General features: G+C 39.2%; 3 protein-coding genes across 4 annotated transcripts in view; 1 reads left to right on the forward strand and 2 right to left on the reverse strand.

Moving 5' to 3' along the window:
- The window catches only part of ttc7a (tetratricopeptide repeat domain 7A), a 91,793-nt gene extending 82,123 nt beyond the window's left edge, over positions 1-9,670 (reverse strand). Inside the window, 6 exon segments of the mRNA XM_006638631.3 lie at positions 1,556-1,634; positions 2,639-2,757; positions 3,414-3,544; positions 5,260-5,428; positions 6,084-6,247; positions 9,362-9,670. Coding sequence (XP_006638694.2) covers positions 1,556-1,634; positions 2,639-2,757; positions 3,414-3,544; positions 5,260-5,428; positions 6,084-6,247; positions 9,362-9,491 — 792 coding nt within the window. The 5' untranslated portion in view covers positions 9,492-9,670.
- A 2,861-nt stretch (positions 9,671-12,531) lies between these two features.
- On the forward strand, positions 12,532-16,472 carry mcfd2 (multiple coagulation factor deficiency 2, ER cargo receptor complex subunit). Of its 2 annotated transcripts, none has more exons than XM_006638783.3 (4): positions 12,532-12,640; positions 14,340-14,597; positions 15,155-15,314; positions 15,524-16,472. In XM_006638783.3, the coding sequence occupies exons 2-4, from the start codon at positions 14,431-14,433 to the stop codon at positions 15,653-15,655; spliced, it is 459 nt and encodes a 152-aa protein (XP_006638846.2). In that variant the 5' UTR covers positions 12,532-12,640; positions 14,340-14,430; the 3' UTR covers positions 15,656-16,472. The 2 variants fall into 2 exon arrangements, with proteins under 2 accessions (XP_006638846.2, XP_015218161.2); XM_015362675.2 differs by having other exon boundaries at positions 12,562-12,674.
- Positions 16,473-18,178: 1,706 nt separating this feature from the next.
- Positions 18,179-19,479, reverse strand: prop1 (PROP paired-like homeobox 1). Its single transcript, XM_006638784.3, has 2 exons — positions 19,231-19,479; positions 18,179-18,571 (listed from the first exon to the last, which is right to left on the reverse strand). The coding sequence occupies exons 1-2, from the start codon at positions 19,477-19,479 to the stop codon at positions 18,179-18,181; spliced, it is 642 nt and encodes a 213-aa protein (XP_006638847.3).
- Positions 19,480-24,366: the final 4,887 nt, after the last annotated feature.

Consider the following 24,366-nt stretch of genomic DNA (forward strand, 5'->3'; position numbering starts at 1 on the left):
GGCACAGCGTTTTAGTTTTTTTTGAAGGAGTTGGTGCATGTCTTAGTGTGTGTTGATGTGAAGCACATGGGTGTTTAGATGTGAGTCTCATCAACACAACCAGCTGCACTCTATGCAGCTGGTTGTGTTGATGAGAAAGGACTGCTGTGTAAGAGGAGGGTTTCTACAAAGTGGCTGAGCTCTGCAAGAAAGTTCTCTGGAAGTATGGATCTCTGGATAACACCTTCCCACTGATCAAAACACAGAACACATTCTTCCGCAGATCTGCCAGCCTTTCAGAAACAATGAGCTTTACAGTAATTCTATTACAATGTAAGAACTTTACAAATGTTGATTTAATTTGATTAATGATTTCAACATGACCCACAAATTCCCATTGCTTGAGATCTTAAAACATTAGCGCTGATACCAGCTTCAGAAATGGAAAGAGGATTTGAAAAACAAACAAAGATAACAGCAGTACTGTCCTGCCTTCCTCATTGAAATGACAGGCACTGTAACACTGCTTTATCATACTCAGCTTTGGAGATGAAGGACTGGCTAGTACACTAGAGCAAGAAGTAGGGTTTTAAACTACTACACTGCCCCTTCGACACCATACAGTATGTGTCAAATGCACCACTTCCACACACAGGACCTTCTTATGTGACAGCTGAAACTTTATATTTCAAAACTGTTTTTTTAAGCCTGCTGTGAATCATTTTTGTTTTGAAATGCCTGAGCTTTCAGTAATAAAATTGGCCCTGCAGGTTATTATACTGTATAATTGCTTCAATCAATCAGTTTTTATTTTATAACCTCTCTCATCATCTCAAAGAGCTGTACCAAGTCACATGATTGTGTATTGAGCCACATAATCCTGCCAGTCTGTAAGTCTATCAACTATTAATAATAAATACCAGTCCTTTTTATTTACCTAAAGATGAATATCTCTCTCACACTGCACCAACTGAGAAATGACATCAATGCATCACGAGTCTGCTTCCCATCTAGAATGCTAATATGACATTTTTAGCAGCATCACATTAATCTCTCAGTTCTTTTCTCACTACAATATAGCACAGGTGAAAAAGGTGACCTGTGCAAAAATGTTCAGAACAACTCATATAATCTTAACAAGTTATAATAATCCCAATAAAGCCTTAACCACTTAAATGGCAGATTTAATATACATTTTAGTTTAGTTTAAAGTTTCTAAAGTTTTCACCTTAAAGAGAAGACACCTGCCAGATGGATGGTGTGCTCGAAAGCAAGCAACAGACAGTTCATCCTGCAGCCCTTTCAAAATAATGACTGAAATCAATTTCAGTACAGTGTAAATCTCCCCAGCAAGTACACATCTGATGCATACGATCATACATTTCCACTTTACACCACACCACAGAAAGTACCGCAGAACTAATTTTTTTCAAAGATTTCACAGACACCACTACCACACAAGAAAGGGAACCCTCGATTTTTTTTTTCGAACACAGGGCAATGCCATCTTTCTTTACTGCAGGAGCCCCTGCGGAGGGTGTGGTCACCATTAACACTCAGAAGACTGGCTGCTCACCTTTCTGAAGCTCTGAGAGCCCCGAGTGTCCACTGCTCTCAGGACCTGCCGCAGCTGCTGGACGCCCTGGGCCACATTGCTGAGGAGAGATCAGGAGATCTGCCACACAATGTACTAAGACCCCATTTCTGAATGAATTTCCAGCCTGTGGAGGGAACACTAGGAGTATCGGACTGGAAAGTGGACTCCTCCTGCTCTGTCAACAAGCAGGTCTCAGTTCTGTATGTAAGGAAGATGTTTCTGTGTCTCTGAGAAATTGTATCAATCAATCATGGAATGCTGGAAAACACTATTTTTGGGGTGTTTCCAATTTTTGGCGCCCCTTAGTCAAAATGGTAATGAAGCTTGTGCTTAAAAGGTTAAAAATGAACTTACAATAAAAATTATCTAGAGGTTTCATTTGTTTTGCCAACCAAAAGCAATGCAAGCCTTGCCATACAGTATCTGTAAGGAGAGACTGCCACCTTCTGGAAGCAAAGACTTTCACATCGAAAACCTATTTGGAAAGATGCATATTAACCTGAGAGGAAAAAAAATGCATCAGATGTAATGTTACTAATAGTAAGGTGTATAAGTCTGTGCTACTGTAGTTAAACTATACTGTTTTCAGTATAGTAGATCAAAATCACGAGGAAAAAGTTTTATTTTTTTCAATTAAATCAAAACCAAGGACAAATATTTAATATTTGTGCTCATTAATTTCTTCATCGATGATGTACCTCAGTCTTAGCTCAGCTGTGTAGTGTCAGGCCAATCTGGGGTGGGAAAAGGTGAAAGTTCTCCTTCTGGGAGAGGTAACCAGTGACATATATGTAAATAGGGTCACATTAAAGGAAATAATGCAACATTTATTAAGGGGACAGCTCCCTACTTAAGTAACCCTACCTTCACAGCTAGCAGTATTTTTCCAATGACCTGCTTGAGCTGTTTAATATTATTACTGCTCAAATAGAATAAAACATGTAATTCTGCACCTGAATTACAATGATTCAGTTAGAAACACGCCCTTCAGTTAGAAACACGCCCTTTTTGATAGTGTGGGGGGCTAAGTCAGCTGCAGGATGGTAATCTATACAGACTCACCCCTTCCGGAGCATAGACAGGTATGCGCTCTGTAGCGCCGCCTGCTGGAAGAAGCTGAGTTCAAACTCCATTGAGGGCACATTGTTCTTCACACTCTTACTGTGGGAGGTGCTCAGAGTCTGCCAACACAAGGCCAAAGAGAGTCTCAGTTAGACCATCATCATCATTATAACTAGCAGTAATAGTAGCAGGAGCAGTAATAGTAGCTATAAGTAGTAAGAGATTGACTGTTGTACAGTGCAGTAATAGCATGGCTCATGAGTATGTTTATGGATTCTGACTTCTAACCCTACCATTATTTCTAACCCACCACTAACTCTACTACACACCTAAAGCTAACCATGGAGAAGAGAAGAAAAGAAACACAGTAAATAAGGTTGCTGGAAGTACAAGATGTCATCTGAGTGATCTGGAATTGTTCTCCTATGATATATCAGCAGCTGACTTCTCTCTCTTTCTCACACGCGAAGAAGGCTCCACAGCCAAAACCTTGTGTGTCTTTTCTTCTCTTTTCAGCACGGAATAAACCTTTACTTGTTCCTTTGCAGCCTACACATGCTGACACAGCAACCTACTTGAACTACTTAAAACTAACCATGCATTTTTTCTACATGGTTCCTTCACAACAATGATGCCAGGAACAGCAGTGATATTAGTATTGAAAGCCAGATTCCTGACTTGTATGCCCCATCCCTGCACCTGCAGGGTCACCATCCCTGACCCTGACCCTGTCCCTGTCCCTACTCTGCACCCCTCACCCCTTCATACCACTGACCTTGTCAAGTTCCTGCAGGTACAGCAGCTCAGAGCTACAGGCCTTCAAGTAGCAGGACAGACTCTCCTCCTCCCTCTCAGACAGACGAACGCGGGAGGCGGCCGAGACCTCCTGGCGCTCCAGGGACAGTCCTTGGTTGGGGGAGGGTGACAGATGAGCAATCCACATGGTCAAACCTTTATAGACCACTATATAGACCACTATATGAGAACAGACTACACTGTTTAAATGTGAGAAAGACATCTTTTTTTTCCTGCACACAATTTTGACACATTCATTTATCTACTCACAATTCTCTTCAACTCAGACTGCCACTTAAAATTCCTATGAACACTCATGGGGAAAATGTAGCCATTTCAATGGCCTCTTGGTGCTCCTACATTTGTGTATTATTGGATTTCTTTCCCATGTGACATCTGGAACAATAACACACTACGTTATTATAAGGCGTCATTAATGAATACTTAAGCAGTGTCCGCTTGTCTCAATCCATAACTAAGTGTCAGCAGAAGAGATCTTATAAAGCTTCCTAATTTCATAACACAAAAATTCTAGTTAATAATTTATTATTTAATTTCTTTAATTCCAAAGACCACATACATCATTAATAATAATGACAAGGAGATCTGAACATCTTTTGATCAAAACACAGACACAAATACCAAAATGATTAAATGTAAATGGATTGGGAATAACATCCCTGATAGCATGTGCACCTTATTATTGTCAAAGGCTACATCTTATAGTGAAAAGCAATTAATTTTAAGTCAAGCCTCACCCCTTATTTTACAACTGATATTTAAATTGTAGTAAAAATATGGGAACTCAAAGAGCAACAAGGTTAGGAGCAGTAACAGATCATTAGGTCCATTAGAAACTGGCTGAAATGATCTGATTTTTAAGACTTCTTTCTGTTTTTGTGCCTGTTTGACCCACTGTAATTGTATTCAGGGATAATATTCTATTCAACAATCCATTAGAAATTCTTCCATTTTTTTCCATTTCTCTCTTAGTACAGTACTTCAGCAGACCAGACTGGGAAAGGGCTTAGATACACACTCCCATCAGTGATCAAACTCACTGTGGAAAGTTTTACCAGTCTCAGGGGATAAGAGGCACTCTTGGCTGAAGAATAAAGCTAGAAAAGCTAACAGTCCTTATATGGTGATAGTAACAAACACAGCAACTTGGACATTCCAGCCAGTAATTTATTCCATTTCCTACATTTAATAACTCGCTTATCTCAACAGACAATTCTCAACAACAAAACTTATAATGTTTACAGGATACCTCATATTTTAACAGTTTTCAAATGAATTAGACCTTTGTGACAAGGTGCTAGGTATGCACAGCACTGAAACATTCTTTTTCTGTAAAGCAACAGAAAATTAGAATGTTCTGCTCACCAGAGAGCTCAAATTGACGTTTCTTTAATAGCATTCACTTTCAGCACTCTCTAGGCCAGTCTAATCAGTGATTACATAGGACCTTCCTAGGCTGGGAGTTGAGGATTTAATGAAAGGGTGTTGATGGCTGACCACATGACATCACAGAGCTGCTCTGACCTCAATGTGCCTCAGCCAATCAGCTCTGCCCTCTGACTATTTCACCCAGACTTGACATGGCCAGCTTAGAGCTGTGGAAGGGCATCCATCCCAGAAATGGTTCCAGACTCTAAATCCGTATTTTAATAATATAATCATGGGATCTACTGCATTATTTTGCGGGGGGAAATGTAAAGGAAGACTCAATTCCAGCTACTGAACTGGAATACTACTATTTTTGGACTTCCAAGGATGTTCCACTCCATTCAGTCCTATGGAAAACATTTAGACAGGGGTCCTACCTTTGATGACAAAAGCTTCTGCCAGCAGTCTGATGTGGTAGAGTGGCTGTTCCTCCATTGCCATGTCCTCAAAGCCCACCCTGTCACACATGCCCTGGGCATCCCTGTAGCAGCCCTGGACATAGTACAGTTTGGCCAGCAGCAACAATGCTTCAGTCAAGTACCTGGGCTGCAAGCAGAGAGGAAACCACAGGCTGCCATGAGACCTGGCCCTGTCACTCCCTTGTCAGGACACAACACTGGGACTTCTCAAAGGCAACTAAACAAGACATGCTTAGGACTCCCTAAGATATATATATATAACGTGTGCTCATGAATTGATGGGTATACTGTAGGTATGTATTAAGAAAAATGTAAATATGAATATATAAATAAGTGGATATAAAACAATTACAGATTAATTAGAAAAATAAATATGCCGGAGCCTTCTCAAATGAAGAAACTTTCCTTGAAGGAAACCTATTGGGAACCTTGAAAGGTATTTCATCTGAATGAGATGCTGGCAAATAAATAACACTGGAATCTCTTTGATTAATCTTTCATTCTTCAGTTTGTGGGGTGGACTAGACTATACTAGTCTGTGATCTCCTCAGTCTTGCTTTATTCCTTTGAATGCCATTCTTAGCCTTTGATGATGGCTGAGATGCACACTGGCTGTGGCTGATAAGGAAAATGGATGCACCCACTGAAGGTCAATGCTTTCTTTGAGACATTACAGAATTACACGCCCACATGGAAGCCAGACTGAAGGCCCATCCAGAGCCATCGGTCAGAGACACAATCAAAGGACCCTTCATGAGCACACGCATGAGATGTGTACTCACTTGCAGCTTGCCTCTGTTCAGGATAGAGCTAAGGAGCTCCTTGGCTTTCCTGAGCTTCGGCTGATTTGTCTCCTCTAAGGCAGTTGAGCTCTCCAGCTGGGACGTGTTTTCCAACAGACATTCCTCAAGCAGGGCTTCAGCCAGGAGCAGGTTCCCATAGTCATCTGGAGGAGGTGACACACAAAAGGGTGGGAAGTCAGCCAAAGTAAAGCAGCACAGAAGAGCAAAGAGCAGAATCCCACCATGACAAGCCGGCATCTGACTTTGGCTTTCAAAAGCAGTCATTGTTTATTTCTAGGAGCATCTTAACTCAGTTGTACGACACGATTTCAGCATATTGTTGTCACAGCATGATTGAATCTACCTTTCTCTGTCTTTGGCCCCATGAGAACGCTGACCTTGTTTTGCATGCTGCTTTGTTTAGATTTCTGTGAAGCCATTTGAACCTCCATAATACAAACACACTGTTTCTCCCAGACCCACATGCTAAAGTGTCTCTTCAGAACATTCCTGACGTGTTATTGTTTCAGACAGTGGAACAATATCAACATCATAGCTAGGATAAACTAGTGGACCACAAAGCAAAAAGAAAAATTGCTCAACTTCCCTCTCTCAGGATAAACATAGCGTAACACTTCCCACTTCAATTCATGAACAATTCCCTCTGGCTACTGAAATAACTGCTATGAAGTGTTTTTATGAGCACATTTGAGATCTGTTTGCCTGGGTTTACTTCAGTACACATACAGTATAGTACATACAGTATAGTTCTGTGCCCAGTACCAAGAGTAACGTGCACAAGACAGAGACAAGCAGTGAACCGTGTTTGCAAAAGAACAGTTTTAAATCTGGGCTATTACCTTTCTGTTCTAAATTATAAAGGTAGAAAGGAAAAGATAAATTTATAGTGCAATGCTGATTTCATATGTCCTAGCATGTACTGTAGACAATCTTAGAATCTGGCTGGTACTCACATTCCTCAAAGTCAGTATCCATTAGAAAGCTATATAACCACACCAATCTCTGTTTATTCACGCTTAAACAAACACACGTGCTAATAGAGCAGATGTTCTGCCCAGGCCATTGAAAGGAATGCTACTCTTTCAGTTTTTAAAGGGGAAGAACACACCTCTCGTACTTATTCTTACAGTGCAGTGAGCAGATGGACAAAGCCGCATCATGCAGACAGGCTAAAGAAATCCAAAAGCTTGATCACAGTGAAGTCTCGGAAAATGATGAGAGGAGATGGAGTTAGCCGAAGCAGTTCAGAGAGCGAGGGCAAGTGGAAATAGTTGAAAAGGACAGGCATTAGTGGATGGGCTGCTCAGAGGCTGAGGGAGAGCACAGAGCTATCAGAGCTGCTCAGGGCTGGGTTGTAAGACCAAAGAGTTTTGGTTTGTAATTCTGGGGTGCTGACAGGCAGACTGGAATTGAGAGAGACGGAGAAGGCAGGCCTGTTGGACTTTGAGCTCTAGACTGGTCAGAGGGTAGCTCAACGACAGAGCACTGGTCAGTGGCAGCTCAGGGTTTAAATATCCTGGGCTGATTAAATAAGCGCCCACTAATTGGAGGCAGGTAGTCGGGACAACCAGCCCGAGCAAGTCTGCACGGCCCCAGAAAGTGTTCGGCTGTTCCTGCAATGTGCGCCGTTTCCGTGGAAACCAAGGGCTGCTAGCTCTGGCTCGCCTAGGCATAATACTGTTTAAAGTACTCTGCTGAAACGGGCATGTTACTATTTCTTGACAGAACATGTTAATAATATTTATGGTAGACATTCTTTACCATATAAACAGCAAGAACCTTGGTTTTAGCTACTGAAATGTAGATGCTTCCCATTAATAAAACTTTATGAGCACCAGAACCTACAGTATTAATATATATATATATGCTACCAACTTATTAAACACTAAATAAGTTACAGTATATTTAAAAAGCCATATTTAAAGCAGATGTATTTGTATCATGCTTGAATTTATCACACAAAACCAAAGATCTTTCACGGAGAGGCTACAGAAAACAGATATTTTACCTGGTATGATAGAAAACCTGGTACAGTATGTTGTCTAAGCTCTTAAAAATATTTTTAAATTGAAATTTCTCATTGTTTTTTTTTTTTACATAAAAAGATCAACTTCTCCCTCTCTTAAAAGTTCAGGTGACCGTCCTTGTGTTACATAATAACTTAACGACCAGAAACAACACTGTCAAGCAGGTGGATAAAAGTCACCTCAGATTTATTTACTTTACACACATGTATGCAGGCTGCATTCTGCATGTTTGAGACAACTCTGTAGGGTGGTTCTTGTGGTTCACAATTACAGCATGTACAGTAAGCAGGAAGACAGCCTTATTGGAAGGAATTTCTCCTCAAGTTCTATTTTCGAGTTACATGTGGAAAAACTGGCTTCCTCATGTGACTTACCAGACAGCTGTATAAAACTGCTATCTAGTCAAGAGACTAACAAACCTGTAATCTATATCTGTAAACCTACTGTGCATCACTTAATAATATTGTGTAAATCCTGTTTGGCACATTGTATAACACAAAATTTCCATGTAAATGTCCATGTACTCATGACATATTCCTTGAATGGTAATCTATAGAAAGCTCTTTTAGTTTTAAAGTCTAAGGTGTTTTTGAATTTTTAATGTTTGTTAAAAGGAAATCTGACAGGACTTATAAACAAGGTTGAGGGAACACATTCATTCAAAAAAAAACATTAAAAATGCAAGTCCAGGGCGACAGAATGAAACACTCTGAACACAAAAACGATTACTTTGTAAGTAAATTTCCTACTTACCACAAATTAAGCAAAACCACTAGATCTAGAAATAGCACAGAACTGCGTTGTAACATAAAAATCAGAATGGCAATAATCCATTGAATCTAAAATTTGAAGATGAAAAGGAGTTCTTATCAGTTAGGTATTAGTATCATGCAGCAATGTAAACTTCTGTACGTAATGTGTAAACTCTAAGCTGTGTTTTAATTCAATCTATCACTCAATATAAATTCGAATTCTTCACTTTTAGCACTCGCACCACAGTGCTTGCACAACTCTGCAAGATGAACGTGGCTACTTCCCTAACTTTGGTCAGTGAATCGAGTCACACGTTTTGCATTTGAAGTTACTGGAACAAATGACTGACTTTGTAAGTACAAAGTTCAGCCCTGACTGTAAAGGCGGAACCACTACTGTATTCTCTTGCCTGTGTATTTTTTTTTGCGGTTGTTTTTTTATAATTGAGAGAGCGACAAATTCCTCCTAAACACTCACCATCTTCGTGTATTCGAGCCGAAATGAGTTGCTCTACCAGACCGGGTATCTTGTCCCACTGGCATTCGCCGCGACACCTCTCTATCTCAGCCTCCAAACGGTACTGAGAGAACGATATCCTAGCTGCCATGCTCCTTGATAACGATAACCGTAATCCACAGTCACTGAGCCCGCTGGTGACTGACAGGCAATCAAAAAGTAAACTTTCTCACTGAGCATGTGCGACTGGAAAGTGACTTGTGTTTAAGTACTATACAGTGAGTGGGATTTACAATCTTCCTGGATGTAACGCAGCTACAGTGAAGATTTAGAATAACGACATAATTTGCTGTTGTTACAACATCATCAGCTTTCTTTCCTGTTGATGTGATTTAAAAAAAAATACAAAAACAAACCAAATAATTACATTGTGTTTGTTGTGTATGTTTGTAAGGAACATTCGTCATCGTAGACTTGCTTATGTTTGTTGTTTTTTTTTTGCTTTTAAGTGTAATTATATATATATATCTTATTTTTCATAACATTATGCGTTACCTTAAGAAAAAAACTCTAAGATCTACAGTACAATAACCTTTCCTCTTCCCATACTGCTCTGCTTTTTGTTAGGGAGTGTTGAAACAAACTGGGCCTCTGTTTACACAGTTGATTAATAACAACCTTTAAACAACAAAGCTGATAATGATCACCTACTGCTCCGTATTCAAAAACACTAGTTTCTGGTAGATCTGCCGAAACACTGACTTCCACATACAGCTTTAAATGGAGCACATTACAATGAAATGCTTGAATGTCAAATCACCTAATATTTCATCGTGAAAATGCAATAAACCCAGCGTCTGACGTTATTGTCTAAACAGTAATTGAGCCTTTTGAGGTTGTTAAATTTTAAGTGCTCCGAAACTGAAAATAATGTGCTTCTAAATTACGCAATAGTGCCTCCTCGTGGATACAACGAACTTTGACTATGGTAAAGATTATTTTTTTAGCCCCGTAAATATAAACTGGCGGGGTGATAGACGCAATTATTGCTTTCATTGTCAAACAGATTTTTTGCATTTCTTTGCCACTTTGTGTTTCCTACAACAGTTTCCTCTATGAACTGGCTACATTACTCTGCTCTCCTCCCCACTGATAGCTGATGTGTGGTGAGTGTACTGGTGCACTATGGCTGCTGTCGCATCATCCAGGTGAAGCTGCACATTGGTGGTGGTGGAGGGGAGTCCCCATTACCTGTAAAGCGCTTTGAGTAGAGTGTCCAAAGCGCTATATAAGTGTAAGCAATTATTATTATTATTATTATTATTATTACAACAATAATAGTATTGTCGTGCTTAAAATTGTATTCTTCTTAAACAATCACGCAAAAAAACAGTATATGTTGTGCTTTATAATACATTTACATCATTATGTAAACCCCATAATGACTAACAAGGTGCATGTTAGCGATCTGAAAAAAAAAACAGCCCGCCAGCCGTTGTTTTAACAGAGATATTGATATAAATAACGGTAACATTAGTTTAAGATAACAATAGCTGTGTTGTCTTACAAGTAGAAACTACAGCTGTTGTTTTGGTTATATCGTTTTACTGATGTCTGATACTGTGGTAAATAAACGAGTATTTTAACCCCGCCGTTACAAACTAAAAGACGACACCTTGTACTACTGTTTTGAGTTATTGAATGTGTGGGGATTACGTCACCGAAAGCTCATTCGGCGTCATTTAGCTCTTACATGAACTGAAAGTTCTCCTTTCGTTTTGAATGTTTAAGAGAATTAAAAAAGGAATCTGGATTCGCGAACTAGGAAAGTAAGCATGCGATACAGTGTTTAGATGTTGGTTTCATGTTCAATCTTATATGGGCCGAGCTAAACATCTCTGTACAAAATTCATAATAATTCCTTACATTCGTGTTGCATTATCACCCCCAAATTATTCTAAATCTAAGATCTGCTTCATCCACCACCTTAGTTTGGCATCCAGTGCACCGCAGGTTAGAGACAAGTGAGATACCGCTTCTAGACCGAAATAAGGAGGAGATCGTGCAAACCCAGAGTGAAATACAGGCAGGACAATAACTAACATCCTTATTCTTACGAACAGTGCTATGGGGTGAACAGTTACTCAGGATCGTGTTTGAACATCTGGATTCAGTCATTTTATGGCTGGAAGGCTGCCGCTTCAAATCCCACAGCCGGCAGAGAAATCCTACTGCGTGTTGCCCCTGAGCAAAGCCCTTAACCCCGACTGCACCAGGGGGCGCTGTGCAATGTGTCTACGTGTCTCATGGAGAGCAACCTGGGGTATGCGAAAAGACGAATTCCTAATGCAAGAAATTGTATAGGGCTAATAAAGTGATGTTAAGTTATGAGACACTGGATTAGAAACGGAAGTCTGGGGGGATGTGCCACCTTCTATCAAATAGACCTTGCTGTCTACCAACACAGCTTCCAGCACCAACTCGCTTTTTTCTTCTGTCCTCCCAATCCAATACTGATTAGTAGACCCAGCCATCCTGAGTTTGACGAATTTAAGGTAATGGCCTGTAGGTCTGCTGATGCATAGTGTACGATTTCTAAAGTACTAAACTTTACAGTTACTGGACGTTTAAAATATTTTAAGTAATCAGACTTTTTCTGGATAGATGGGGATTTTTCTCTTGCTCTAGAAGCATTTAAATACATATATTTAAAATAAGGTAATGTATGTTCTTGAGCATGTCTGCTATAGGAAGCGAAGAAGCAATCACTTGGTTTACGTTTCAAAGAATCCTTGACATTTTTCAATCAGCCTTTACTCATTCACAAAACCAGAATTTCACTAACATGTACAAACGTCTTGTCACACGATACAGTAGCCTTAATACCGAAAATGTGTCGTCAGAGAAACGGATCAATTCAAATCTAGCAGACTACATAATTCAAGAGCTGTGTATACCTTCGTGCTTAGTTCTTGGTGCTTTTCTCCAACCTAATAATACTGCCGAGTCATAAAGGTTAGACTACACTTTCAAATAAACCATAACCGTAACACCTTATCTCTATAATCCAGGAAGTGTTCTGCTTTTACTAGAGGTACGTGGAAAAACCTCAGGAGGAGGCGGAATCGTACTTTTTGACAATTTTAGCCAATCACAGAGAGACGTCGTGTCCTTAGGTGAAAGGTCACTACGGCAAAGCATAAGGACCAAAATACAGTGGAAAAAATTGCATAGACGAAAGTATCGCTCCAAGCGAGTCAGGGTATTTGTACAGGAAAGGAAAGAAAACAAAGGAAATTGGTGAGTGTGGAAGTGATTTGATTGGGCCATAAAGGTGTGTAAAATAGGCTTAATAAGAATATACATTTTTTATTGAACTAATTTCAGACTGACCTGCACCAACTCGTGTCGAATTGCAGCTGCTCTGCTGGGATCCTCTCGATTACACTGTTCAATTAAACACTGTTTATGATTAGTTTACAGCTAAACTAACACTAAATAGTAAATCGACAAAATTAAAGACATTTAGGCTGTCTTAAGTTTATACCTGTGTGGGATCATTAGAACACGCTTTTTATTAAGTAATCTAGGATGTCCGACTGTCTATAGCTAATGTATGATCGGTGTTATTAGCATCAACAGCGGTAATTTGTTACCGTTATAACATATCATTTGAGATAAAGAAGACCTATGTAATGAGGGGGTGTGAAGCACTCGAAAATAACAAAAAAATATGTATCTTGTTTTTGCTGAATTGCGTATTGATCAACTAAGAAATGGCATTCGCCAGCGTTCAAATTAATGTTGTCTGATCATACATCGAAAATACACACCTTTTAATAGCCACTTGTTTGACTATATAAACTCATTTTGCTTTTTCTGTATTAGCTTATATTTCTAGGTGCAGAAGGTACGATAGTAATAACGTCGTATGTTTCTGATAATCCGTTACGCACGTACATCAGTTTACAAATATGTACAAAGTATCTATTGTCAACGTAGGCGTGTTTAGTTCATAAACGAGAAGGTTTTAGAAACTGCAATTCGATCTGTACAGCAGATACAATTATTTTTTCACATGTACAATGAATACCAAGATCTGCCCTGAGGTGGGGACTAACTACCTACTAGTTATGGAAAGATGTAAGAGAATGGTTTTCAGAACCAGAAGCCTGAGACATTTGCAGTTATGCTACAGGTTGATATTTCTTTAGAAGAGCTTTAGTTAATAGATAATTGGATTCGGCAGACTGTTCTGCTGATGAAATGAGGTCATGACTAAAGAAATCACCTAAATGGGATTTTAACCAAGACAAAAAGGTTGCAACAGTATCTGTCTTCCAAGAGACTTTAACTGCAGATGAATTCATGTGATATTCTTATTCCCTCAGGAGAAAAAACACTATTTATGTCTGAAGAACTGACTTTTTTATTCCAACAGTATCCACGCTAGGCGGGATATCTCCAATGACAGTAAGGATATGTCACAATGCTTTAGAATAATGTACTTTCTTTACCAGATTAGGCTAAGTGTCGTTAGTGTTTTTATTTACAGTAGGTTCTGGATTTAAATCTCAGGTGGGTCACTGTGGGTGGCCTCCTGTGAAAGGTTCCTCTATAGATTGGTACAGTTGTAAGTCCCTTTGGATAAAAGTGTCAAAAATGTGACTAATAAATGGCACAATTAAAAATATATTTCCCTAAAATGGTTTTGTACAAATGTTTGGCTCTGTCTTTGCAAGCTTCAAGATGGTCCTCATGTGTCATGGGTTGATAATTGACCTTTTATGTTCATACACCTCTTAAATTTCTTCCAAAATATTTTATTGCTCATTAAAATCTGAACATCTGATGAAAATACAGTGTTGTCTTTAAAATGTAATGGTAGAGAAGTCTTCAAAAGCATTTCTGAAACGTTTGCAATCTTAAATACTATGAACAACGCAGAGTTTAAAAATGGAGTCAGTTGACAGTGGATCTTTACCCACTATTTCCACAGGAATTGTCTTCAACACAGGCCACCTGTAGAGTGCGTTGAGTTCAGCATCTGAGGAGTGCGTCGGTGTCCTGCACAGTTGGTTGGTGTGAGAATGCTGTGGAGAGGCAGAGCCGGCTGGAGCAGCATGTTCAGCTCAGCGCTATTGCTCAGCTGCTTGTTGTCAGCCAGAGCACAAGATCACGGGCAACCTGATGTAGAGGTTGCTGAGGGGCACCGGCCCAACCTCAGACTTGACAAAAATATTGTCCAGGATAAAGAGTAAGTACAGAATTATTCTGTTGGCTTCCCCAACTTTGATGAATTAGCAAATCATAGATTCTTATTAAAAAGCTAAATACTTGTGTTTTTTTCAATTTGCATTTGATATTTCCCCAATGTTACCATTTTTGGGCTTCAGACTGTGTACCATCAAGACCTCCAAGGATTATAAATGTATAAGTCTGACACATTCTATCACTACATCAGTCATCATACAATGTGAGAAGCTTTACATGAAAGGTTCAGGTAAAGGTGGCAAAGCTTTTACATAAATTCACTCAATTTGGGATGTGCTCTGGAGTCTACTGTAAATGTTTTTAGTTGAGGACCTGTACATTAATGATACTAATGCAAGGAATTTCAGGCATCTCTCTTCTATGTGTCAAAAATTACTTTCTACCAAGTACATGTACAATGCCTCGTTGTAAAATTTTATGATTGAAAAATAAAAGTCAAGCACAGCTGTTCAGGTTCAGTCAAATAAAACTGGGCAAGGATACGATTTTTGTTTTCCAAAACTATTTTCCGAACCAAACTGTTTTGTCTTTTTTCTGCAGCCACATTATGGAACATCTAGAAGGGGTGATTGAGAAGCCAGAGTCGGACATGACTCCTCAAGAGCTGCAGCTCCACTACTTCAAAATGCACGACTATGATGGGAACAACCTGCTGGATGGATTAGAGCTTGCAACTGCCATCACTCACGTTCACAAAGAGGTTGGCCAAATCTCATGGCGCTCTGCTAGTCAAAGATTAATTTAGCAGCTTAGCATCAAACCCAACAATCCTGAGAGGCTTTTCATCCTGCGATTTTGCGAAACATCTTTTGAAATTAGATTGCTTTAGGCTTAAACTTATTTTTGCATTGTAATTACCAATGGGCCTTATGTAGTATTTTACATACTGTATATAATTTTGTTTTCCAGGAAAGAGGAGAAACCAGCCAACCCATGAAAGAAGAAGACCTCATTAGCTTAATAGATGATGTGCTTCGAGATGATGACAAGAACAATGATGGATACATTGACTATGCTGAGTTTGCAAAATCACTAGAGTAATCAAAACACTGTGTTGACAGTTGTGTATGTTGATAATTTAAGAGGTGAAATCCACATTTAACGCACATCCCTCCTTAAAGTATTTCAAGCAGTAGACCAATTGCTGAAGCTTCTTGGTATTTTTTCAAATCACAGTTGAGTTCAGATTTTTTTATATTACCAGCATCTGCATTTGAAAAAACTAGATTTGAAGATAACTGCCATAATAGTGTTCATATTGAAGAGCTACGTTAATTTACTGTAATTTAATCATAGGGTGTTGAATATTAGTCAACACTGTATTTTCATCAAAACCTTTTGAAATGAGCCATCTTTTGTAGTTATGTTAATATGCTGCCATGTGTTGTAACTGAGGGCTTTAAAATTGTAACGTGAAAAGAAAAAATCATGTGAATGGTTTGGAGACAAAAATCATCAAAACAGTTAATAGAAAGACTTTTAAATATACTGAGAGGTATTAAAAATGCAGTTAATACTATTGGCTCCAATACTTATTTGTTGAATTTTTAATGCCTACCAGTATATGTGCAGTGAACGATTCCTTTGTTTCATACAAATCGTAATGAAGAGAGCAATGATTTTCAACAAAGGGTTTTGTGCTTCAAGTTAACCTACTGTAATTCTGTGTTTGTAAAAAGAAAATGCATCCATTCGATGAAAGTGTTTTGCCCAAAACTGCAGTGGTTTTCTTGCAGCCTTTGAATTCATTATAAAATTTTATTTTTACATGGACAACAGTTACATCTGTGAAGGATGGGAAACAGAAACCACAAAGGAATAGAAGGTTTCTTAATAAATATTTTTAAATCAAAGCAAAGCGTGATCCATAGTGATCCTCACACCTGAAGAAGGCTTCACAGACAAAACGTTGTGTTTTCTCTCTTCTCTTTTCAGTAGGGAATAAACCTACAGTATTACTTGTTCCTTTGCAGACTACACATGCTGACGCAGCAACCTACCTGAACTGTGTGTCTATTTAACTTGATGCCTTTGTGCAAAACAACAGCAAATTATTTTTTAAATCTGCAAACTTGGAAAATGTTTTAAGTACAATCCCACAAATTGGTAGATAAACATCTTAACTGTCTTAGATTTTCATATATCTGAGAAGGATATTAAGTACTGCTTAATTTTACCATAATCAAAAATATTTAGCAAAAGGTCCTAAAGAATACAAAAAGGTTTGCTTCTCCTTAATTATACACATGACAGTCACAGAGCGAAAGCACGTCCTTTTCCTGGTTCTGCAGTGCCGTACTTGCAGAAGAAGCATTGCTGATGTGGAGTCGATGATTGTACTGAGCGGAGAAGGTCTTGAATTGTGAGTGTTTGGACAGGCTGTGCAGCAGACTGGAGTAGTGATGGCCTGTACAGTATACAGAAAAGTATTGTTGAGTGCATCATTGAAGGCGCTGTGACCCAGTAAAGATGTAAAGTAAGAAACTTAATGCATTAGTGACTCTGTACAATTAAAATGTCAGGACCATGGTGGAATATTGTTTTAATGCAAACGTTGCTGCTTGTGCGCGCTTAAACCTGTTTATTGCACATTTTACAGCCAAGTTTAAAAAGCTACATATTAATGTGTATTGTACACATTACATTAATGTTTTACTGGTGCAAGAAGACTATAAATGTGTTGATTTAATTTCAACATAATTTTCTACAGGAAATCCAAAAACAGCTCTATTGTTACATTTTTTTGTTTTCAAAAACCATTTTCTAAATATTTAATTCTGAATTTTGTAAATTCAGTGAATTATTGAAAGGTAATCTAAGATGCTCAAGAATGTCTACATCTTGCAGTTTTATTATATAGTGACAGATTATAAACTTTATCAAAGTTTTGTTGATGTACCTTTAATAAAAGGAATCATGTAAATCCATATTGATCTGGGCTTAGTTCCTTACTTGAGATGCCAATGTTGAACATTTAAAGACTCACAGTCAAATGCAAATAATCTTGTGGTTTTACATGAATAATGAGTTGCAAACAATGACAGATGCCATTGGTAAACGCCTGCATTAAAATTGGTCAGTACCTACTAGAATTAAATCAAAATGGCAAAACTGGTTGCTAACCACTTTGCAGCTGCCTTAGATCCTGTTTTGATTTGTGCTTCTAAGAGGTTTTCTTTTTAAATTTCAGGTAAGTCTGTACACACAGCTGTACCAGCTGCATGCATTACACTGTAGAAGCTATGCGTTCGGCACTCCACGTGAAGCAGCTCTGTTGTTTGTATGGAGACACTACTGCACTACAGTTAAAGTCATGATTACTTTGAAACTTCATCGTATCTACCACCTGTGAATTTCAAATCCGAACCCTTGCTTGCAACTTTCCATTGAATAGGAGCAAGAAGCAAATGAAACTTTCCATTGTGTATCGAGTGTGTAAATTGAGAATGGGATCGCGTTTGCTTTAACCCAGGCCTAAGGCTCTGGATTACATTGCAGCGTTTAAGACTTTACGCGCTAATCTACACGTAAAAGGATAGCGAAGAAGAAAGATGCGTGGCACCTTTAGCTCCAGTGTGGTGGGGGCTCCAGTCCAGGCATGGAGGCCAGGGAAAGCATGGGTGGGGGCAGGCTGGGTGCCGGTCCACCGATGGCACGCAGCGGGCTGTACCAGTCTTCGTGCTGCAGCGGGGGGGTCGGCCCTGACGATAGGTGCGGGTGGCTGCTGGCGCAGGAGAATTGGCTGACGGCCGGAGCGGGGACGTAACTGCTGGGGATGACCGAAGAGAAGCGGGGGATGTGGCTGATGGTGTGGCTGTACTGGTACTGCCGCCCCGCGGAGCTCACTGCACACACTCCCCCCATAAACCCGCTGCAGCCGGGGATGACCGCGGGCAGTGGCTTCTGCGCCGCCCGTTCCTGCTTCCGGTGCTTCGCTCTCCTGTTCTGAAACCACACCTGTGGGCAGAGGCGGTCAGAGCTGGAGTTCAGGCAGCGAGAAAGCGGTGAAGAGAACTAGCTATTTGAACTCGCATAACTAGAAAGCACGGCCGTTTCATCACCGGACGGGGCACAATTCACAAGCTCTGTTCTTTTACCTTTCAGGCTCCTGCAATTTAAGATGCTGGAGAGCTAAAATGCAAATAATGTATACTGAGAATCTAATCACCATTCCAATCTTCAATTTAAAATCACTAATTCCTTAATTTGTGTGGGTCCTAATATGCCAGTATGGTAGTGGTATCCCAGTATATGATGGGGACACTATACTGTAACAAAAAGGCGCCGTCCTTCGGATGAGACAAAAAAGGTCCAGGGGGTTTCTCGGTAAGCGTCGAAGTGTTACCCCCACAATTTCCCCTGGCCTTTACTAATCATGGCCTCTTAATAATCCCCATCTATGACTTGGCTTCATTAATCTGCTCTCCTCCCCACTGAGAGCTGATGTGTGGTGAGCGCACGGGCGCACCCCGGCTGCCGTCGCGTCATCCAGATGGGTGCGACGCCTTGGTGGTGGTAAAGCGCTTTGAGCGGAGTGTCCAGTAGAGCGCTATATACTGTGAGTGTAAGGAATTATTATTTAAGCAAAGGAAAACCCACCTTGCAGTTTCCCTCACCTGTATGCGCGCCTCGTTAAGTTTCGTCACCCTGGCGAGGTCCTCTCTACAGTAGATGTCCGGGTATTGGTTCTTATTGAAAGCCGCCTCCAGGTGTTCCAGCTGCTCCTGGCTGAAGGTGGTCCGATGCCGCCTGCGAGCGGGAGTCGGGTAGTGACCCGATTGGTGTGAGGAGAACTGCATCCCAGCGCTGCTGACCTGGGCCTTTTTGAAAGTGCTGTCGACATCTAGATCAGAGAAAATTAACATCTCTGAAATAATAACAACATCTCTGAAAAGTAACAACGATTGAAATAATGAATCCCTTCCTTTTAGAGGAGGCTTAGATATTTTCCAAGCGGACCTTTTGTTGTCACACAATTTAGTTTTTTTTTTTAAAAAAAACAACGTATTTATGTGTGTATTTAATGAGAAGATAAAAATCCAACAAAGTTGCTTTCTATACTCATTTGTTAAGTTTTTAATGCCTCTCACTATACGTTATATATGTGCATGTAAATAAAACCCACAAAAGGTTGCCAAATTAGTCACTTCTGCTGACTTTGAAATAGACTAAGGAATAAATTGCATCGCAATATTTTAAAAGGAGCTTTTGTTTTAAAAAAGGTTGCCGTAAATGTTCTACTTTACCTATGAACATTGGCAGTCGAATTATTGTTATATGCTTGTTGAGTGCAGGTTTTACATTTCTTCATTTTACGAACCACGTCTCTTCTCCTCTCACAATACCGACTCACAACTGGGATCGGATTCACAGAATGTTGTGCAGAAAGAGGTTTGTGGTTATCAGGGAGGTCAGACTTGCCGGACTTTAGGCTTGGACCGCACAATGGGAAACACTGCTTTAAAACGAATAGTTTAATATTATTTTTAGTTTTTAGTTCCCGTTTGAAAACCGCAAACGAGTCTCTTTTCTGTTCTGGGAGAAACCAGGATGCTTTTTTTATTTCACATGTCTTAGTTCAGATAGCTTATGTTACCTGTAGCCTGACAGGTATTAAAAAGGAATCTGAAGTTGTTCACCGAACTGAAGTTCAACACTCGGACTACTCCATTCTCCTGTCTCCGCCAACAGACTCCCGGCGTTGCTGGTGTTTAAAAGTTTTCATTCATGCCTTAGATCCTGGGATTAAAATGTACTTACTTACCCCACCAAACTAAGGGAACCTAAGTACCACCTGGCCCTGTCCCCACAATTCAATATCGTGAGAAAGGGAGAACAGAGACACGAGGATGTTGTTCAGATTAGCCGAACAAAAGCCAAAACAGCGACTCAATTTGTCCAAAGTGGACCATAGTTCTACAAGCTGAAGCCGTCAGTCGACAAAATCAGCACAATACTGGGAAGTGACGGCCAGCAGAATGACATTTTAATACCTTCGGCTTTGGGATTTTTTTAAAAAGTCAATCAACAAAAAAGTCTCACATATCGAAAAATGGATGTTCGTGGCGTCATCCTGAAAAAGCGAGCCCTTGAGCTCACTATCGAATTCAGCAGTGATAGATTTGATGCAATTCTTATTCCTCCACATCTCTAACGACTAGTTGTTTGCACATCACGCCTGTCATTTCAGATTACTCTTGGCTACACAAGAACATTTGAACTCCGGTTATTCAATTTATGTGATGTTTTTTTTTTAACATTGTAGACAACCGGTACAAATCAAGCAAATCAGTGAAAAAACATGCCTACTGTATGTTTACATGCTATAAAGAATATTTAACATAGGCTACGTTATACACAGTAGATATGAATATTGTTCTATTAAATGTTAAAAATAATGTATATTACAATTATACTTTAAAACCTCAAGACATTTAGAGATAATAAGCTATTATATTATAACTGCACAGAATTCTATTTTATAAAATGTTATATGATCTCCCGACAAATACAACCATTTTAATTGACGTTTTTTTTTATTTAAGGTACCAAAGCAGTTTTTAGTTTATGAAGCAGTACCTAATTCTTTAGCAATAAACGACTTTAAAATTGCATGTCAAGATATCAGTCAGCATTATAAACCGAAACTTTAAATATGCGACTCTGGCTAAAGCTCTTTCAAATGACAGCTACTTGTACTGTACATTAATATTTTGATACCAAAGTATATTTTCTAGCTACTGTAAGTTAAATAGCAATTATTCTGTTTTGCAAAGGACCTATGTTTGGCCTTTCATTGGCTGGATATAGTTTAGATTTTGCCGCTGCTGAGATTTATGGAAAGTTGGTGTTACATCATTTCCAAACATCTAAGGATGGTCAATGGCCTTTTACCAATGGCCTTTTCATAACGACAGCGTCGTTGTGTACATATCACAGAGGTAGCAAAACATTTTATATTTACAGTAAACTCAAACTACCAAACTGTTATTATTTTTCTTGTCTTACTAAGAAAGACCTGCTCCTGCCATCCGGATGGATATAATAATAATAATAATAATAATAATAATAATAATAATAATAATTGCTTACACTTATATAGCGCTTTTCTGGACACTGCACTCAAAGCGCTTTACAGGTAATGGGGACTCCCCTCCACCACCACCAATGTGAAGCTTCACCTGGATAATGCGACGGCAGCCATAGTGCACCAGTACACTCACCACACATCAGCTATCAGTGGGGTCAGTATATACTGGATATGCTTTCTGCAGTATTAACTAGTTAGAAACAATCACGCGATGTCATTCGTTTGCTTGTTTCGAACATATTAATTAACTAAATGTGTTTCGCAACACTATAGCAAATTCGATTTAAGTATGTTGTAGAATACGATAACTAGAACTCAGATAGTTCGCAATAAAGAAGGTAAAATAACCCATTCTGGGTGATTTTTAAGTTAGTCTAACAACAATAGTAATATAACGGAAAAAGAAGGTGAATAGCATAGATCCCATTCACTGTTACAGCCTATGGATAAATAACTGTTGAAAAACAACATCTTCACTGAGCCGGTGGATGGCTTGTGTGCACAGGTGAGGAACGGTAACTCGCCTGCAGTGGAGCTCACGGAAGCGACGTCTGAGTAGAGGTCAGGGTATTCCTCACACTTCCTTGTGCTGGCCCCTGGCACTGACGCCCTCTCTGCCATGGCTCGGCTCCGGGTGCCACTGCAGCGCTCTCAACGGGCCTGTCCTGCGGCCACCTTTTACTCTGGGGCACCGTGACATCACCGCCGCTCTCCAGGACCACGCAAGCCAATCACACCTCTCGGAGTATTCGTCCTTCTTGGACATTATGTCGCTTTCTTTCCACAACACTCAAATGCACTGGAGAAGAAGAATAGAGAACAATACTATTCGTTTCACTTCATGTGCATATACAGTACTGTAGTACATTTCAAATATTGCATTTGGACAGTAGAGTTGAAAATAAATATTGAAAAAGGCCCAACTTATAGATCATTTGAACTTGCAATCGAAATGCGCCTCGAGTTGCACAAGTCACGGAACGCCATAACATTTTATTAGATCTTAATTTATTGCATAAAATAATCATTCATTGATTGTGCGGCCTGCTGAATGCCGTTGTCTGTGGCACCTTTTGATGAGAAACGGGAAATATTTGAAATTAAAAATGATGAAAGAAAACGAAATTATATGTAGTGCATTAAAAACTACAGTACAGTTCTAAGGTGCTACTAAGCCTGCCGCCAGCGTTGAAATAGAAAAAAAGGATAAACAACGTTATCTCGTTTACCCTTACATAAAATCGAAAGCCAGAGGTAACTGAAGCAGGATAAACAATTGCTTACAAATAATAAAACTATGGTGTTAGAGCCCGAATTACAAATTGTGTCAGCAAGCGCTGTGACGGCTATAATTGTCTTCACTGTGTGTCTTGAAGCCTAGGACGCGATACAGTCATCTACTGTAAAATGTTGCAGTTAAAAATAAAGAATATTAACAAATTCGTGTGGCAATTCACGACTCCCAAACACAGATTCACTTCAAAAGATAAAAGTATCCTAAAAACTACATTAAAAAAAAAGAATCTTATATATTTAATGTTTCTGCTTGCAGCTAGTTTTCAATCAAGGTCAGAAAAAAATAATTACACCAGTCCTATAACGTGTCGCCCGTTGTTAAATTTTCTGTGTGTGAAGGTATGTTTTATAATCAATGTGCAGATAAAATTCGAGAAAACATCACTACCGATGTATTAGTTATTGATAAAGTGGGAAGCCCGTCCTATTGTAAAAGACTTTATTACAAACTTAAATTTGAAAGTGGAAAAATGTTGTTTCAGGGGTATGTTCGCACCCTGTAAAGGTTAATTACAGTGGAATCGGAATAGTAAATACAAATAGAATTAGATCAACGGGGACGTCCCCTGGTACCTGTATATAGAAATAGTTGAGACTCGTAATTATGCTCTTGTATTCTATGCAGTGTCATATTTTCTCTCGCTTTTCAGCTATTTTGTACAGAAGCGCATTGCCGCCACCAAGAAAAAAACATCTCGCCCTAATCCAGTAATTTCTCGTAATTACGAGACATACGCGATTTTTTTTCACTTGGTGGCAGCAATGCGCTTCCGAAGTTTTGGTATCACCTTTCTTAATTTATATTTTGATTCTGAGTTATGAATTTAATTAAATCCATATTTAATTATGGATTTAAAAATCGAAAACTACATTGCATTTCCAAGATTTTAATGTGCATGACAAAAGTAACGTTTCGGAGAAAAAAAATCTTAAATTAAAAAAAAGCAAACATTTACTTGCTTTGGCGCCGAACTGTTTAAATGTAAGATTTTCGTTTGTATTATGTTATACAATTGTCATTTCCCTCTTTAGTTTTAATGTAGTATACTCCCAAATGAATAAAAACATTAATCGAGCTAGTACGTAAAAACACAAATCAAAATTAAAGGATGTTCTTAAAAGCTAGTCTTAGGATGAATATTAGCAAAACGGCAGTGTCCGTGAAGTTAAAACTCTCCGTTGTGTAATTTAAGAATAAAAGAGAAAAATCAATGTATGTGGATGTTTTATAGGTGTAAAAGCTTTAAATGAAAATTATAATTGCATGGCATCCATCTGGGAAAAGTAAATTAGCCAATTACAAAGGAATTAACGGGGGAAAACAGCACTAATTGCATCTTTAGCGACTTGTTGATGGGCATTTTAG

The sequence above is a fragment of the Lepisosteus oculatus genome, chromosome 17 (assembly GCF_040954835.1).
Source record: "Lepisosteus oculatus isolate fLepOcu1 chromosome 17, fLepOcu1.hap2, whole genome shotgun sequence".
NCBI classification, from domain to species: domain Eukaryota; kingdom Metazoa; phylum Chordata; class Actinopteri; order Semionotiformes; family Lepisosteidae; genus Lepisosteus; species Lepisosteus oculatus.

What these genes read in the sequence shown, in the direction of transcription:
- mcfd2 (XM_006638783.3), top strand. Translation starts at nt 14,431, where the DNA reads ATGCTGTGGAGAGGCAGAGCCGGCTGGAGCAGCATGTTCAGCTCAGCG. An exon ending in AATATTGTCCAGGATAAAGA is followed by an intron (nt 14,598 to 15,154) that starts GTAAGTACAGAA and finishes TTTTTTCTGCAG; the next exon opens with CCACATTATGGAACATCTAG. An exon ending in TCACTCACGTTCACAAAGAG is followed by an intron (nt 15,315 to 15,523) that starts GTTGGCCAAATC and finishes TTTGTTTTCCAG; the next exon opens with GAAAGAGGAGAAACCAGCCA.
- prop1 (XM_006638784.3), bottom strand. Translation starts at nt 19,479, where the DNA reads ATGTTAATTTTCTCTGATCTAGATGTCGACAGCACTTTCAAAAAGGCC. An exon ending in TTAACGAGGCGCGCATACAG is followed by an intron (nt 18,572 to 19,230) that starts GTGAGGGAAACT and finishes CTCTGCCCACAG; the next exon opens with GTGTGGTTTCAGAACAGGAG.